This window comes from Penicillium mononematosum (assembly GCF_028829835.1).
Source record: "Penicillium mononematosum strain IBT 11891 chromosome Unknown utg000002l:1.0-8112719.0:1.0-8118358.0, whole genome shotgun sequence".
Lineage (NCBI taxonomy): Eukaryota > Fungi > Ascomycota > Eurotiomycetes > Eurotiales > Aspergillaceae > Penicillium > Penicillium mononematosum.
In genome coordinates, this window is record NW_026643272.1 from 4,671,099 (window position 1) to 4,686,631 (window position 15,533).

At 49.1% G+C, this 15,533-nt stretch overlaps 8 protein-coding genes across 8 annotated transcripts; 6 read left to right on the forward strand and 2 right to left on the reverse strand.

Moving 5' to 3' along the window:
• Positions 1-3,109: 3,109 nt before the first annotated feature.
• N7519_003574 (uncharacterized protein) lies at positions 3,110-3,573 on the forward strand (the record flags this gene model as incomplete). Its single annotated transcript, XM_057290352.1, has 2 exons — positions 3,110-3,211; positions 3,262-3,573. The coding sequence occupies 2 exons, from the start codon at positions 3,110-3,112 to the stop codon at positions 3,571-3,573; spliced, it is 414 nt and encodes a 137-aa protein (XP_057151554.1).
• Positions 3,574-4,104: 531 nt separating this feature from the next.
• N7519_003575 (aminoglycoside phosphotransferase family protein) lies at positions 4,105-4,869 on the forward strand (the record flags this gene model as incomplete). The annotated part of the gene is made up of 1 exon (XM_057290353.1): positions 4,105-4,869. The coding sequence occupies one exon, from the start codon at positions 4,105-4,107 to the stop codon at positions 4,867-4,869; it is 765 nt and encodes a 254-aa protein (XP_057151555.1).
• Positions 4,870-4,904: 35 nt separating this feature from the next.
• On the reverse strand, positions 4,905-5,730 carry N7519_003576 (Dimeric alpha-beta barrel; the record flags this gene model as incomplete). The annotated part of the gene is made up of 2 exons (XM_057290354.1): positions 4,905-5,347; positions 5,523-5,730. 2 exons carry the CDS (start codon positions 5,728-5,730, stop codon positions 4,905-4,907), a joined length of 651 nt encoding a protein of 216 aa, XP_057151556.1.
• Positions 5,731-6,426: 696 nt separating this feature from the next.
• Positions 6,427-7,755, forward strand: N7519_003577 (putative zinc metallopeptidase; the record flags this gene model as incomplete). The annotated part of the gene is made up of 2 exons (XM_057290355.1): positions 6,427-6,439; positions 6,494-7,755. 2 exons carry the CDS (start codon positions 6,427-6,429, stop codon positions 7,753-7,755), a joined length of 1,275 nt encoding a protein of 424 aa, XP_057151557.1.
• A 166-nt stretch (positions 7,756-7,921) lies between these two features.
• N7519_003578 (NAD(P)-dependent alcohol dehydrogenase) lies at positions 7,922-8,944 on the forward strand (the record flags this gene model as incomplete). Its single annotated transcript, XM_057290356.1, has 1 exon — positions 7,922-8,944. One exon carries the CDS (start codon positions 7,922-7,924, stop codon positions 8,942-8,944), a length of 1,023 nt encoding a protein of 340 aa, XP_057151558.1.
• Positions 8,945-9,179: 235 nt separating this feature from the next.
• Positions 9,180-10,466, forward strand: N7519_003579 (uncharacterized protein; the record flags this gene model as incomplete). The annotated part of the gene is made up of 1 exon (XM_057290357.1): positions 9,180-10,466. One exon carries the CDS (start codon positions 9,180-9,182, stop codon positions 10,464-10,466), a length of 1,287 nt encoding a protein of 428 aa, XP_057151559.1.
• A 709-nt stretch (positions 10,467-11,175) lies between these two features.
• Positions 11,176-13,637, forward strand: N7519_003580 (uncharacterized protein; the record flags this gene model as incomplete). The annotated part of the gene is given in 4 exon segments (XM_057290358.1): positions 11,176-11,693; positions 11,745-12,084; positions 12,104-12,699; positions 12,761-13,637. 4 exon segments carry the CDS (start codon positions 11,176-11,178, stop codon positions 13,635-13,637), a joined length of 2,331 nt encoding a protein of 776 aa, XP_057151560.1.
• Positions 13,638-14,128: 491 nt separating this feature from the next.
• Positions 14,129-15,134, reverse strand: N7519_003581 (phosphotransferase family protein; the record flags this gene model as incomplete). The annotated part of the gene is made up of 3 exons (XM_057290359.1): positions 14,129-14,608; positions 14,652-14,777; positions 14,841-15,134. 3 exons carry the CDS (start codon positions 15,132-15,134, stop codon positions 14,129-14,131), a joined length of 900 nt encoding a protein of 299 aa, XP_057151561.1.
• Positions 15,135-15,533: the final 399 nt, after the last annotated feature.

Sequence of the window (15,533 nt, forward strand, 5' to 3'; positions counted from 1 at the left end):
TTTTTTCACTCTATCCCGAATGAGGATGACTGCTCAGCCTCAGCCACAATGTTCACTATCTCGGATTCATGATTCGATACACCAGCCACTGATGTCTTCTTTCTCGGAAACTGCTTACTCGCAATTTCCCCTTGTCGCTGCGCCGCCGGCACTCAAGCCAAGGGTCCCGATTAGATCACCTTGTTTCGATCTCGTTCTATGTCTTTCAATTAACGTCGCTTGACGCGCACGTCAGGCTACAATTCTTCAATACATTTCGCTACCTCCCCAGGCACCAGGACGCCACATTGTTTATACTAAGGGGCCCGAGCCTCCCATTGCGCGCGACAACCTCGAAAAGACAGGTTGTTATTTTTGCAGCGTACTGTTTCATCACACGCCGACGGACTGTTTATTCATGGATCGTCATTGTATACCCCTCATGCCAACATATACCCCTCGAGCCATTCATTGTCCTATACTAACCGCCGACCAATTCATGGCCCAGCTAACCCTACTGCGATGCCAATATCAATTATATTACGGCAATGCCTCTCAACAGCCCAGCCGGGCTAGCTCAATCGGTAGAGCGTAAGACTCTTAATCTTAAGGCTGCGGGTTCGACCCCCGCGTTCGGCTATTCCTACAAACAAAACTTGAGATTTCTTTTTTTTTTTCGCAGTTGAAAATTCTGCTTGAGCCTCCCCAGCTCATACTCGAAGCTGACTGGCTGCTGTAGCCATTGGGATCCACTAGTGGGTCGGACAGATGCTTAAGAACTGCCTGACAGGCAAATCAGAAGACAATGTTTTTGCCTGCATGGATATCCTATGCATGAACAAACAAATTGTACGTTACTAAATCTCAGGCAGTCATGCAGGAAAACTCTTCACCATGTATGACTAGCAAGGTAAAGTCCTGGCCATTTGTGGCTTGACTAGGCCCGAGCGCAAGGCAGAGAACGCCTTGTGCAGATAAGGGCTTGACAAGGTTTGTCCTTCAGCTGGACATGGATCATTGGATATTATACTCCGTAGTGTATGTATGCACTGACTTCACCTTTCCGGGAAGTAGACACGCTATGGTTCCATGATTCCTCATCGTCTCGGGCTTTGGCTTGACAACCTGCAAGAAAGTTGCCAAGATATATATTCCTTAGCTGAACACTGCATAAAGTGGCTGCACCATCGGGCCGGTTTTATATCGTAATCCTTAATCTACTCACATATACTTCCTGATTCTGATCCATCTAGACAGAGCATGTCCACTGTTTACCCCGACTTTGGAAGATCCAGGGAGGAGTACAGATCTAGTCCAAGTCTATCATATCCCACCCCAGCATGGCAGCCTATTAACGGACTACAACCCCGCGTTGAGAAAAAGACGTCGACAATATTTGCCACCTAGGCTGATTTCAACAGCCTGACAGCTTGTTTCAAGGTTCGCTACCCCTCAATCTAGTTCTTCTGCCTTGGGTATCGCTCTGTACTCCGTAGTAGAACCAGTATTCGAGTGATCCACGTTGAATCTTCCAGGGCTTTCTCTCCCTTCATTTCCCCTCTTTCAGCTGCCATGGTAGCCTGATCAAAAGGAATTAGGTATTATGGTGCGAATCATATCACTACTAGGGAAGGGGATATGATCCACTATGTGAACGGCAACCTTGTATATCTGACAATGGACGCCAATTTGGATATTAATGTGTAATAAGTACTGCGGGGGCGCTATACCTGCTTCCCTTTGATATGCCACAAATACCGGCGAGGTTAACCATATACTAAAGGCAAGAACCTCCAAGGTTATGTCCATGGCTGGTATGAAAAGACGTCGGGTCATTTAGAGGTTATGCGGCCCCTGTCTATTTGCTCCCAGACTATGTAGTCGTAGACCTAGGTAGTTTCTTCCCTCTATAGTTTACTAAGATATTCTCTAGACTAGTTCCTGGTGCAGTTGTATTATATTGACCGTTGAGGAGTATGGGGCTGGAACAGCACCCACACCTGCAAAAAGAAGTGGAAGCTACTCTCCCTCCGGATTGTAAAAGAAAGCAAGCAGCAACAGTGCATCCAGATGACGTTATCAGATGTTGAATATAAGACTGTTTGATGATAGAAGACGTAAGTAGAAGATAGTAGAAAATGGACAAGGGAATCATGAGGTTCTCCAAAAATGCAGAAAGTGGAAAAGTGCGAGCTTTCATTATGTTTGCCCTCGCAACGTTTGATATAAAGTATGGAAACATTCTTCTTCTTCTTCTTTTTCTTCTTCTTCTTCTTCCTCCTTTTCCTTACATTCTACATCTTCCATATTCCATCCTATGGGGTTATCCTCTAACCACATCTTACAATCTTCTAAGCAACCTACGATTATGTAGGATTTCCTAGAAAAGCTCGAGGAAATGTCCCGCTCCCTCCATATTGACGATAGTCCGCTTTGGGGGAAGATAGCGAACTTGTCGATGAGACAAGAGCAATCACAGACCCCATCTGAGCTAAATGCATAGAAATGAAAAATGAGCGGCTAAACTGCCAACGAAGGCAGGCACAGACCTAATGCCATCAGGAATACCAAAAATATTTTCCCTCAAACTAGCCCGCCGCACCGATGATGAACTCGCTACCCCCATATTTTGGTATAGTCAATTTATTCATACTGTTTTATGTCTACATATGCTAACTAAAATAGGACGCTTCTAGCAGATTATATAATTGCCTTGCATCAAGCCGGTCACCCCCGAGTGAAACCCAGTTATCTCGAACCGATGTCGACATGTTGGCCACACTTGCAATGATGAAATGCGACTCGGTGTCCAAGTCCCGTCTTTCTACTGGATCTGTCCACTCTACCAACAACATGAACTGCATGCATTTTCAGTTCGAACGGATTGTCCAACGCCCATGGCACACCAAGGACAGAGAATGGCTACCTAGGTAGTTTCCGGCGTGGTGGATACTCGATCTGGTTTGGAACACCTGACAACCATGACATGGACCTAGTGATAGTCGAGGCGAAGAAAGCTGCGATATTACCTGGCGGCATGTTCCATTGCCTAGCATACATGGGTAAGTGAACCCGAGTTACACTTCGCATCCATGAATGCATGTACTGACCTAAATAGGAATGATCCACCATGCAAGGAAACATCGACGCAAAGATGGATGATGAATTCGTGTATGGCGTTGCCACGGATAGTTTCGAGTGGGTCTTCATCCATTTTCGAGCGAACAGCCAGGTATAATAAACGCGCGAAACGTACTAGAATGTCACTAATGAATTATCTAGTATATAAACCGGAGGTACAAATGGCACAACAATAGTGTCAAGATTGTTCCCCTTTTATACATGACCCTCGAGATTGCCGCAGGTTCTTCCATCCTATCGCCTAACGACCACGGTCAACTCAAAGAGCTCACGAAGGTCACTAAGAGCATATCGCCGATCTCGCGAGCGAAAGAAGATAGATCAGGAGATATCACGCATCCTGAACGCCAAAGAATCCACGATAGCCACCGGCCTGTATTACTACCTGTTTGGTCGAAACCAACCTCAGCGCAAGCGATGGCGTGGAGGTTCCAGCACTCATCCCACAACTAAGTCAGAGAAATCACCAAAGACGCCAAGGGTGGATTCCGGAGATTGGATTGTTGCTAGTAGCCCGGGCAGATAAATATCTATGTTTAACGAGAATAAAATTGAGTGATTAACTTTTATAGAATCAAAAATAATGGAGCTTGTACTATTTATCCATGGATAGGGAGTAGAATTAGATCGACTATTTAACGAAACTTGCACCTTTAATAGTTGACATGGATAGATCTAGCTATAGTATGACTAGTACCGTATACCTACATGTAGGTAGTTGGTTCCTGGAATATCCTCCAGGGCTACTAAAGGTGATCTCCATTGTCAAGTTTGTTCCTGGAGTCTTAGCCGCTGGCCAACCAACTGAGTTAGAATTGTGATGGAAACTTACTTAGGTACATTTACCACTGTCCGTGCCCCTTTCCACTTGTTGACGTGGCCAAAATTCTGGCTTTGTCTTTCCTTCTACTTTTGCTTTTCACCGGCATAAAATATTCTATACAATTCTTGATACACTGAAGGCGCAGTAATCTGCCCTACAACATGAACCCAACGAGTGACCAAGAAGCAACGAAGAACCAAGATGGGACGGTTCTTCATTCGTTGTCCGGTCGCACGGTTGTCCGACTCGGCGACAACCTCGTTGTGAAGTCGGGCCATATCCGCCCCCAGGAAGGGCCAACACTCCGTTTCATTGCAGAAAACACAACCATCCCTGTACCTAAACTTTATGATATCCGCTGTGAAGACGGCAAACCTGTCGCTCTTGTGATGGACTACATGCCTGGCAAGCGACTTGACGAAGCATGGGATACTTTGGACTCCAGTCAAAAGCTCTCCATTGCCGACGAGCTACATTCCTACGTGAACCAACTTCGCGAGCTGAAAGGCCATTATATTGGGGCTATTGAGGGCGGCCAAGCTATCATTGGACGCATTGCGTCACTTGAGGGAGGTCCATTTGATACCGAGCAGGAATTCAACGAATTTATCCTAGGAGATATGGTCAAGATAGCACCAGACTTGCTGCGACATTATTGCAAGTTTGCGCTCACGGATGACCACGAGATTGTATTCACGCATTCCGATCTCGCCCCGCGGAATATTCTTGTGGATGGCGGCCGGGTTACTGCTATTCTTGACTGGGAATATGCTGGCTGGTATCCAGCACATTGGGAATATTGTCAGGCTCTTCGACATCTGAGGCCGATGTTTGACTGGCCGGAATATCTGGCTCGTATCCTTCCGCCTAAATTTGAGCGGGAATACATAGGCATGTCTTTCTTAGCTCGTGTGCTGCGTCACTAGCTGATTGGTCACGTTGTGGATGATACTTATAATAGTCACCACATATGGCCATAAAACTTCCGATCTCCAATCGGCGTGAAACCAACAAGCTCTACCTTCCATCCTATAGCTCCTGCATTTTCCAAACTGTCACTAAGCCTCTCCATTAGGGTTCTGCCGCCGACTATAGGTCTACCATCCATGCTATATTTCCCAAGATGCCTATACTCAGCGCTCTCTGCATTCCGCCAGAAATGTTGCGACAACATCAACTGAGCTTCTTGACCATGCACGGATTCTGTGTGGGTGGCCCATATCTTTAAAGGAGGATCAAGTTGACGTCGCTTGTTGCGGTAGTGCTGACCGTTAATCCCGAGGGCCGGTTCGCGAATGGCTTTCAGCTTCAAAATTTGAACCTTTTGGGCTTCAGTCATCGGTATCGGAAAGTCCAGAACAATTGAACGTATGATTCTAGCAAGTGATGGAGCAAGAAGGACCTCTGGTAAAAGGTTTCAAGAGAGAATATATATATTATTCCTCTACTCTTTAGATTGTCCCGATAGAGCTGCGCGGAAGGCGAGACTATGAATTCCCTCATATCCGAGGTCCTCACTCATTCTTTGTAGTAGGCATTAGCGGGTTCAGTCTTAGTGCCCGTTTTACACACGACTCACCTGTTATCAGAAGAATCGTGTCCGGGCTCCCCTGGAGTCTTGTCCACCCAGACCCCTTGTGTCCCGGAGCCGAAATCAGTGGCTGGAAATGTCCAGCCCATTCAGTATCCAGCTCTAGATCTTTGGGGACTTTGAACTCTGTCCAGATAAGAATTGCTCGGTCATTGAGGTTGCCCACCGGTAACCTGTCAGCCGTAGGATCTGCCATGGCTGAAGGTTTGATGTAAACAGGATGTCGGAGTGTGGTCAATCCTACCACGAGTTAAAAACAAGGACCATTCAGAAAAGGTAAACAACAAAAGAGCAAAAAAGAAATCTCAAGTTTTTGTTTTAGGAATAGCCGAACGCGGGGGGTCGAACCCGCAGCCTTAAGATTAAGAGTCTTACGCTCTACCGATTGAGCTAGCCCGGCCGGGCTGTTGAAGGCGATCAGAAAAATTGCCTATTTATAGGATAAACTCGACTTAGGACAGTACTAGTCACTTAAGATTCAACTATTCAAAGCATCTTCTGTTGAGATGGCATATTCTATGTTAGTATTACATGGAGATAGGCCAGAATTATTCTGAACAGTCAACCCCCCCCCCCCCAAGGCTGAAGCCAATTCTCTGGCAGAGCGAAACGGAGTAATTATTCGGCAGTTGATAATAATAGTGAATATATGCTCTCTACTAGGTACCAGAACAGAAACAGGAATTGATCGGCGAGCGAGCTGCAGAGACAACATGCGGAGTTTCAATTGCGGGGAAATGATTCGAGGGGTTTGCCGACGAGGTGGGTTCGTCGCCTACTGGAAGAAAATGACGAGGTTTATAGTCCGATTTGTTCGGATATATAAACCCCGGGTGAATGGCCGGACTTGACGTTTACTGTTCGGAAACCATACTTTCATACTACTTCAAACATGCAAATACCAGGTACAACTATCTAAACAATATCAATTGTCATAGTACACATGCTCACCCATACAGAAAACAAAAACAATGACCTGGCCGACGTCATCAATCGCTACCGACCAGATCTAAAGCCGTTCGAAGACGTCTATCGCCACATACACACCAATCCCGAATTATCCGGCCAAGAAGAGCAAACAGCCAAGATAGCATCAGATCATCTCCAATCTCTCGGATTCGAAGTCCACACCAAAATCGGCGGTCATGGCGTGGCAGGAGTCCTGCGAAACGGCACAGGCCCAACAATCCTCCTACGGGCGGACATGGACGCATTACCTGTAGAAGAACAAACCGGCCTACCATACGCAAGCACTCGCCACACCAAAGACGAAACCGGAGCCGACAAGCCCGTAATGCACGCCTGCGGACACGACACCCACGTCGCAACCCTAATGGCCGCCGCGACACTCCTGCAATGCGCCCGCGACCACTGGGCGGGAACCTTGATCTGCATTTTCCAGCCCGCCGAGGAACACCTCGACGGCGCACAGGCAATGTTGAACGACGGGCTATATGACAAGATCCCCAAGCCGGAGCTTGTGCTCGCGCAGCATGTAATGCGGATGCGCGCGGGGACGGTCAATCTCCGCGCAGGACCGCTGCTTACAGCCGCCGACGCCTTCGACGTGCGTATCTTTGGTCGTGGGGGACATGGCTCAGCACCTCATACGACTATCGATCCGATTGTCGTTGGCGCGTCGGTCGTTATGCGATTGCAGACTATCGTCTCGCGGGAGGTCGCGCCTGGGAAGGTTGCTGTTGTTACATGTGGTAGTATTCATTCTGGCCAGTCGCCGAATATTATCCCAGCGTATTTGGATTTGCAGTTGAATGTGCGGACTTATGATGCGGAAGTGCGCAAGCGCGTGTGTGCTTCTATCCATCGTATTATCGAGGGGGAATGTCTGGCTGCTGGGGTTGAGCAGAAGCCTGAGATTAAACTTGCTTATTCGACGCCGGCGACGATTAATGATGGGAAGACTATTGATGCTCTTCGTGAGACTTTCCAGCCGTACTTTGGTGATCGGCTTGTTGAGGCGGAGGCCCCGACTGCTAGTGAGGACTTTTCGTTGCTGGCGACTGCCGCGGGCGCGCCTTATGTTATGTGGATGTTTGGTGGGACTGATCCTGAGGTTTGGGATGATGCTGTTGCTAAGGGGACTGTTGATGAGCTGCCCAGTAACCACTCGCCGTTTTATGCGCCGGTTATCCAGCCGACATTGCGTGCCGGTGTGGATGCCATGGCACTTGGGGCTTTGACCTTCTTGAAGAATAAATGAGTCTAGATAGTATTAGTTTGCATATAACTATTAAAGTATTCAAACATATAATTCCATCGAGGCTGACATGTAAAGTGGGACGTGCGGGTGAGGTCATCAGTGGCCCCAAAAAAGCGGCCACAATCTCTCGACAACACAACAAAACAACATACATATCAAACCCAAAATGGCATCTGAAAAACCCTCAGAAATGAAAGCCTGGCTGTACTCCAGCACAACCAACGGCCTAGAAAAGAACCTCAGCTTCGACGCGTCGGCACGCGCGCCACCAGCCGTCGTCCACGGCAACAATGTCCTAGTCCAGGTCCTCTCAGCCTCCCTAAACCCAGCCGACTACAAAGTTCCCGAAATGGGACTAGTAGCGCGGAAACTCGTGATCGGCACACCCGCCTCACCGGGGATGGACTTCTGCGGACGCGTGGTTGTCACCGGCGAAGACGCGACCGAGTTTTCGCCCGGCCAGCTCGTGTTCGGCTGTCTCAGCAGACCCAGCCAATTCGGCTCGCTGGGCGAGTACCTCGTGGCATCTGCGAGTCTGCTTGCGCCCGTGCCAGAGGGCGTGGAGGTTGATCATGCTGCGTCCATTGGTATTGCGGGGCAGACGGCGTACCAGTCGTTAGCTGGGTACGTCAAATCCGGCGATAAGGTGTTTATTAACGGGGGCTCTGGGGGATGTGGGATTTTCGCGATTCAAATTGCCAAGGAGATGGGGTGTCATGTTACGACTACTTGCTCGACCAAGAATGTGGAGTTTTGTCGTGGGCTGGGCGCTGATGAGGTTATTGATTACTCAGTTCAGGAGGATTTGGTTGCTACGCTGCGCGATCGTGGGGTTGTCTTTGATCATATTGTTGACCATATTGGATACCCTGCGCCGATGTATCGCGAGTCGCATCACTTCTTGGCGGCTGGGAAGACGTTTGTGCAGGTTGGTGCGTCGGGCGTGGGGACTTTTGTTGATAGATTGATTTGGCCTGGTTTCTTGGGTGGTGGAAAGAGGAAGTATGTTGTCTTCTTCTTCAAGAATACTCGTGAGGATCTTGTGAAGATCGGGGAATGGGTGCAGAAGGGGGCTGTCAAAATTCAGCTGGATACTGCCTACGAGTTTGAGGATGCTGTTAAGGCATTTGAGAAGCTTCGCTCTGGTCGTGCTAGAGGGAAGATTATTGTGCATGTGGCTAAGCCGTGAGTTGAGATCAAATGCAAATATTCTGTCGTTTTAGGGTTTGGCGATACTACATCTCCGTTCCGAATCGGGAAATTATCACATCTCAGAAAGGCATAGTAGCAAGCTTCGACGTAAACTTGACGATGTATCTATGTGAGTCAAATGAAATGGTCTTCTACCTTATTGTTCCATTTTTACTTTTCATCGCTAACACTTTGCAATCATCAACAAGTTCAACAGCTTTCATTCGTTCAACATGCAATTGCTATTATCCCCTTTTCTGGGTACATTTGGCATGATTCCTGTAGAAATCCGCCTGATCATATGGGAATACCTCTTCTATGCCATCCGAACACAACAAGTCCGATACACCTTCCACAGAGAAAACCCCCTATCCATTCTTTCCACCAGTCGAGACCTCTACAATGAGATTTCGTCCCATCTATTCAGCAACTCCGTCCAACATGTGATACTGAACCCAGGATATAACGAGCAAGTGTGGATGGCCATACAATTCAAATTCAGAGCCAGGGAAATCGAGTGGGCACTCAGGAACAGAGCGGATGCTGAAAGGCATTTCCAGAACTTCCCGCATTCAAAGACGACAATGATCGTACATATCAATCGGCCAGATCCAACAGACCCGGGCCAATTGGTGTTACTTTGGCAAAAAACCAACGCGCTAGCTGATCTTCTCATTCCAACCGCTCGGCCAAATATAAAGCTGGCCACAAATGGTCCATGGCGTTCACCAAACCCACCAGCTTCCTGGGGACCAGATAGGGATCTATTTTGCCAGATGGGCGGCCTACAGGAGTCAATCCCATTCGGACCGAAATACCGTCCTGACTACGACGTTGTCATGTTACCCTTCCTTCGTCTAGGGCTATGGGTTGAAGATCCTACAAACGTACCCGCGATGTCAGACGAAGAATTTGACACCTTACGCCAATGCCTCTTTTCTTTATTCGATCAAAACGGGATCGAGCACAGACTTGAAAAGCTTCTCTCCATGACCAAGGACACAGCCGCCCGCGAGATCGAAAGCGCACTTATTGAAACCGACTTGTTCTTAGAGACTAGGATGGACGAGTTACCGGGCATAACAGCTCGTTTCCTTCGTCTTGAACGATACAGGAACTGGTTCGAAGACGGGAGAAGCTGGGAATCGCTATATGAGGCACAACTCGAAAAGCAATTATCTACCTGTCCCCAGGTTATCACGGATATCGATCTCTTGCTCGATCGATTGAGTACCAGATACGTGGTTCTTATTCTACTACACCACGCGATCTGTTCGCCAAGGTCAAATTTGTACGGTGGACTTGGGAGATTTGACGATTCAACGATATATACGACATGGGACTCGGAAATGTGGCCGGAGAGGTTTCCAAGTGGCGTTCCACAACTCAGCGATGTTCAAACCTGCCTTTTGAGGTTCTGGCGGCCGGGTAAAGACCTGTTTGGGAAATTCCTCGCCTATTCAAAGTGGTTAGGTCGACGAGGGCCGAGGAACTTAGATGGTCAGCTATACACCGTATGATCTGGGAGATTGAAGGCTTTCAAGGTTGGATTTATTAGTGAATATCGAAGGTAAACAGCATATGTGTGGTCTTTAGGTTCAGTTCGTTTTTGGTGGAAGCCCTGGAGCAATATCATATCCACGCGCAACGATTCATAGTTGAGTTGGGAATATTGGAATATTGGAATCTGGTTTATGTATATTGTGCGAGAGAAGCTAAAGGACATTAACCATGTCTACAAATAGAAAATAAGGATCTATATGATTGACGCCGAAAATGGCTCCCAATTAACTAAATCTAAGTCCCCTCCCTTTTCGCGTAGTCTATTTAAGCGATAAGATGCTTCGCCTTCCCGGTTTCGTGGTTATTGAGGGCTATGAGTTGTTTTGTTTTAGGCCCTTTACCCATGCTGGCCAAGAAGGAGTATGAAACAGCCTCAATGTGGTACACGCTACCCCGGTCCCCCAATGAGGCTGTCAAAAGTCCTGCTAGCGGTACGGGCAATTTGAGGTCTGCAGTGATTGGCTTATTAATTACGAGGTGCAGTGATGCAGGCTTCTTTAGCTTAGTAGGCTAGTGTGGGGGCCGACTGAGTCGAGCGCTGATCAATTTCACAGCCACCATGCAAATATAAAAAGAGCATACACAGGCGGGACGAATTTGGGGCCGTTTCAAAAATGATTTCTTCTTTCTTCTCGACACAAAAAGAAGCTGAAAAAGAAGAGAGGCATGTTGTGGAAACCAAATTTGTGGAACCTCCTACCATCGTCCAAGCATTCTGCCATTGAGCAGGTTGCCATTGCAAGCGACGATGAAGGTGAAGAGGGAAAAAGGACCGGTCGGGAATGGACCAAGGGGGTTCTCTACTGCGTCTGGTTTGTGTCCGGCGTCCTCGTGGCGAACATCATCCTCACTATAATTGGCGTTGTACTCGCATACTCCAAGTATGGCTCTGGGGAGTTCGGATACGCGCCCGTCTACCAGGGTAAATGCTCGGTGGCAAAGAACTCGGCAACGGGCATTCACCTGGTTATCAATATCTTGAGCACAATTATGCTCGGAGCAAGCAACTATTGCATGCAATGTCTGGCCGCCCCGTCGCGCTCGGAGGTGGACGAGGCGCATCGAAAGCGCACTTGGCTGGCCATTGGTATTCCGGATATTGCGCATCTGGTTTTACGTGCACCGGCTAGGAGAAGGTGGTTGGGTATTGTTCTGCTTGTTACCTCGTTTCCGATCCATCTTATGTATGATCTCAACCTCTCCGGCGTTCTATAGCTTATTCTCACTTCGTCTAGTTACAACTCGGCAGCATACTATTCAATGCAACCGCAGGAATACGGCGTCTCTGTGTTTCACGACATCCGGGCCCTGGAGAACCTCGAGTCCACGCATCTCAAGCTAGGCTACGGGGCGTGCTTTGACAAATACACTGGCATGAATGCGTCCGAACTACAGCAAGTCATCCGCGATGAGCGCTACGAGCGCTTGAACAAAAAGGACTGCATTGACAGGTTCGCCCAGGACTACTTGCTCAGGACAGAAGGCAGTTCTTGTGATGACCAATATATCGCTGCCCAGCGACGTGCCGCTGGTGTACGCGGGAAGCGGCAATCGCGCTTCGGATTTTACCACCTCGTATGCCACTGTCTACCAGTGGATGTGTAGCACCTTGTCCAGCTGCGATGCCAGCACGTTGCGGGACAACATGGATGACTGGGTTGTCGAAGCCTACCGTTGGTTCCCGGTGCAACTGCTGTATGATCTCGACGGATTTCACCCGCGGAAGAGAGCAGACACGGAGTCAGAAAGCAACTTTGAATGCACCGAGTCAGGGGCAACCATGGAGATGCAGCTGCCGACATTTACAGTGGACCATTGTCTGAGCATCCCGGCCGAGGAGTCCTGTCAGCTTGTCTTCCTCCCGCCAGTCTGCCTAGCCGTTATCTTTTGCAACGCCATCAAACTAGTCTGCATGGTTCTGGCCGCGCGAGATGACAGAGAGGAAGTGTTCCTTAACATCGGAGATGCAGTCGCCTCCTTCCTCACGTGTCCGGACCCTGCCACTGAATCCGCAGGTCTACTCTCAAAGGACACAGTCAAGAAAGGCACTCAAGGCTGGCACAAAACCAGTCTCATATACAGCCGCATTCCTCCCACAGAAATTCCCCCTATCACACCCCAACATCTCCCACCGCGCAAGCGGTGGGCACAAGCCGTCAGCAAAGCCCGCTGGCTCGGCACAGTCATCATGTAAGTCGCCATTTCATCATACTAGAAGTCCAATTTTCAACAGATTGACTTACTTAACTAGCTTTGTCCTCATCCTAATCCCAGTGAGCTACCTTCTTTCCCTGGGCATTGAAAACGTCACAACGAAATATACTTCCTCAATCTGGGCCCAGGGCCTCGGTCAGCCCCGCTCAGGGACTATAATAACAGGAATACAATCCTCGCGTACATTCCCCAGAGTCCTAGCCCTCATCCTCCTCTGCAACACACCCCAACTACTCCTCTCCTGCGCCTACTTTACCTACAACGCATGTCTAACATGCATGTTCGCGGCCGTCGAATACGACTCCTACTCGATGAACCGAAAATACCTCCGCGTCTCGTGGCCTCGTGGCCGCCAACGCTCAACATACTACCTTACTCTCCCCTATCGGTATTCCCTCCCGATACTAGTTGCGTCCGCGACGCTCCACTGGCTTGTTTCGCAGAGTTTTTTCTACGTTGAGATCATTGGGGTTAGTATGGATGGGTGGAGATATGAGCTTGTTACGTGTGGGTTTTCGCCTGTAGCAATTATTTTTGCTATCATTCTTGGTGTTGGCCTACTTTTTGTTGCTGCCATGTTGGGGGCTAGGAGGTTCAGTTCGCACATGCCCATTATTGGGTATTGTAGTGCTGCTATTAGTGCTGCCTGTCATCCGGGAACAGAGGGGAATCATGCCATGAAACCTATACAGTGGGGTGAGGTCTCCTCTGAATCGGGAACGTCGGGGTCTGCGGCGGGTGACGATGATGATTATGGGATAGCAGATCATGCGAGCCGTGGAGATAGAAATTGGAATCCCCGGGATTATCTTTTGGAGGAAATAGAGTTGAATTCTTTGGAGAGGAAGGTATATCATTGCTCCTTTACCTCGGGGGAGGTTGTTGAGCCGAGTCCGGCGCGGCTCTATATATGAGACGATACAGAAAATGAAAGACCTTTAGGAAATAGAAAGTTGGTCGATATCAAGTAGATTGTTAGACTTCTATTCTTCATTGTATACCCGTTTCTTCTTCTCGATATTTATTGCCGTAGACCTTCTGTTCCACGGTCTGCTCTATCTCACATAACTACCCTCAAGACCACTGCTCCAACCCTAACAAATCGTTTCATCAAGCTTCTAAGCTCACCAATCCATGGCGTACCAAATCCACTCTAAGACTCCTCAGCCCTCTTCAACCCCCTTTCCCTTGCAAACATTGCCGCAAAGCCGCATTGACTGTGGCAAGCCTCTACTGACCTCACTGACAGAAAATCGTATCAAGTCGCGAAAGGCTTGTAGCAGCTGCTAAAATTGTGACAGTCAGCAGAAGCCTAGTCAGATCCATCAAGAAGCATCAGTTAAGTCTACTCTATAATGTCTGAATTACTCCTATGTATTTGCTGCTGCTTTTCATACTCATTGGACTATAAGGCAGAACCAGTCTTTTGCGAAACATCTGGTAGGCCAGTTTCAAACGTCCATTCGCAGTCATTGTCGTATCCCTGCGCGATTCTCTCAACGTCGACGACAGCATCCCACGCCGCCAACGTCCTCCTGTATCTTTCCTCTCCATCATCGACATTGACAGCATCCAGGTCTTCCTGGCGCCCAGCATCGCACTCGCAGCGCAGAACAGACCTCAGCACATCTAACAGTTCCCTCCTCCACTCAGGTTGATGGCCCCCACACAGCCGTGCCGCGACGTACTCAAAGTACGCGGGCATGATGTTGGCCATCTCCCAGTCCAGGAAACCCGTCACCGCGAGCGTGTAGGGGTCTACGAGGATGTTCCGGTCAGACAAGTCCCCATGCGAGAGGACAGGACGGTCCCAATCACCTGCGCCGGTTGTGCCACGCTGTACTCGCTCAAGGGCGACTGCACGTTCCGCGTCCAGGGCAGAGGCCTGCAGCGCGCGCGCGTAAGTCATCCCACTCTGAGCAACATACATACGTCTCTGTGCCGAATTCGGAGAAGAGGAGGTACGGCTGCCGCGTGGGCCGGCCGTAGTAAGAGAAGTGGTGCGTACGTATACGCACGAGGAGACGGCAGAGCTCCGCCTTGATGGTCTGGCGCTGCAGAAGGGTGAGTGAGGGTCAGAGCTCGACTAGCGGCGTGCCCGGCTGGTGAGTGAGGACGAGGCCCTGTTGGGTGTGGTTGGGCGTCAAGGCGTCGGAGCTTATTCTCGGAAGCGTGACGACGGAAATGATGCGTGGGACACAGGGGCCCAGGATGGAATGGGCGAGCGCGGACATCTTGCCTTCGCCATCGTCGGTGCCCAGTTTGAGGATGGTAGAGGGGGAATGAATGAAAAACTGGCGCCCAACGTTTGGAACGGTCGGCCCTGAGAACAGAGGGAGGCTGGGGAGAAAGGCCCAGTTCTCCCGAGGAAGCTGCTCTGGTTCCTGAGAGCTCTCATCATGTAGTGTCATGGTGAGCGGCGATGCGTAGAGAGCAGTCCAGAGTATCGGGCGATATTGAGGGTTTAGTTAAGTAAACTGGTGCGTAAGTGCGATGTCCTCTGAGGAAGATAACTGATTGATATCTACTGTGGGACGAAATCAATACTACGGCAATGGATGATACATCACAAACACTACCCTTTTTATGTTGGAAGGTCAGGCGGGCAGCGTTTACAGTACGGCATATCGGGAGGCTATACCAGAAACGGCAAAACTAACCGGAACAGGGAATTCACAGGTTATGCCTATAGTTGTGACAGCGAATCAAAGGCTCAGCCTGTTCTTACAGCAATAGTTGACGGGTGACAATAACCTTTGTTGTATTAAATGAGGAATGTTTCAGAGATGTGCCCGAATAGCTGTGTGATA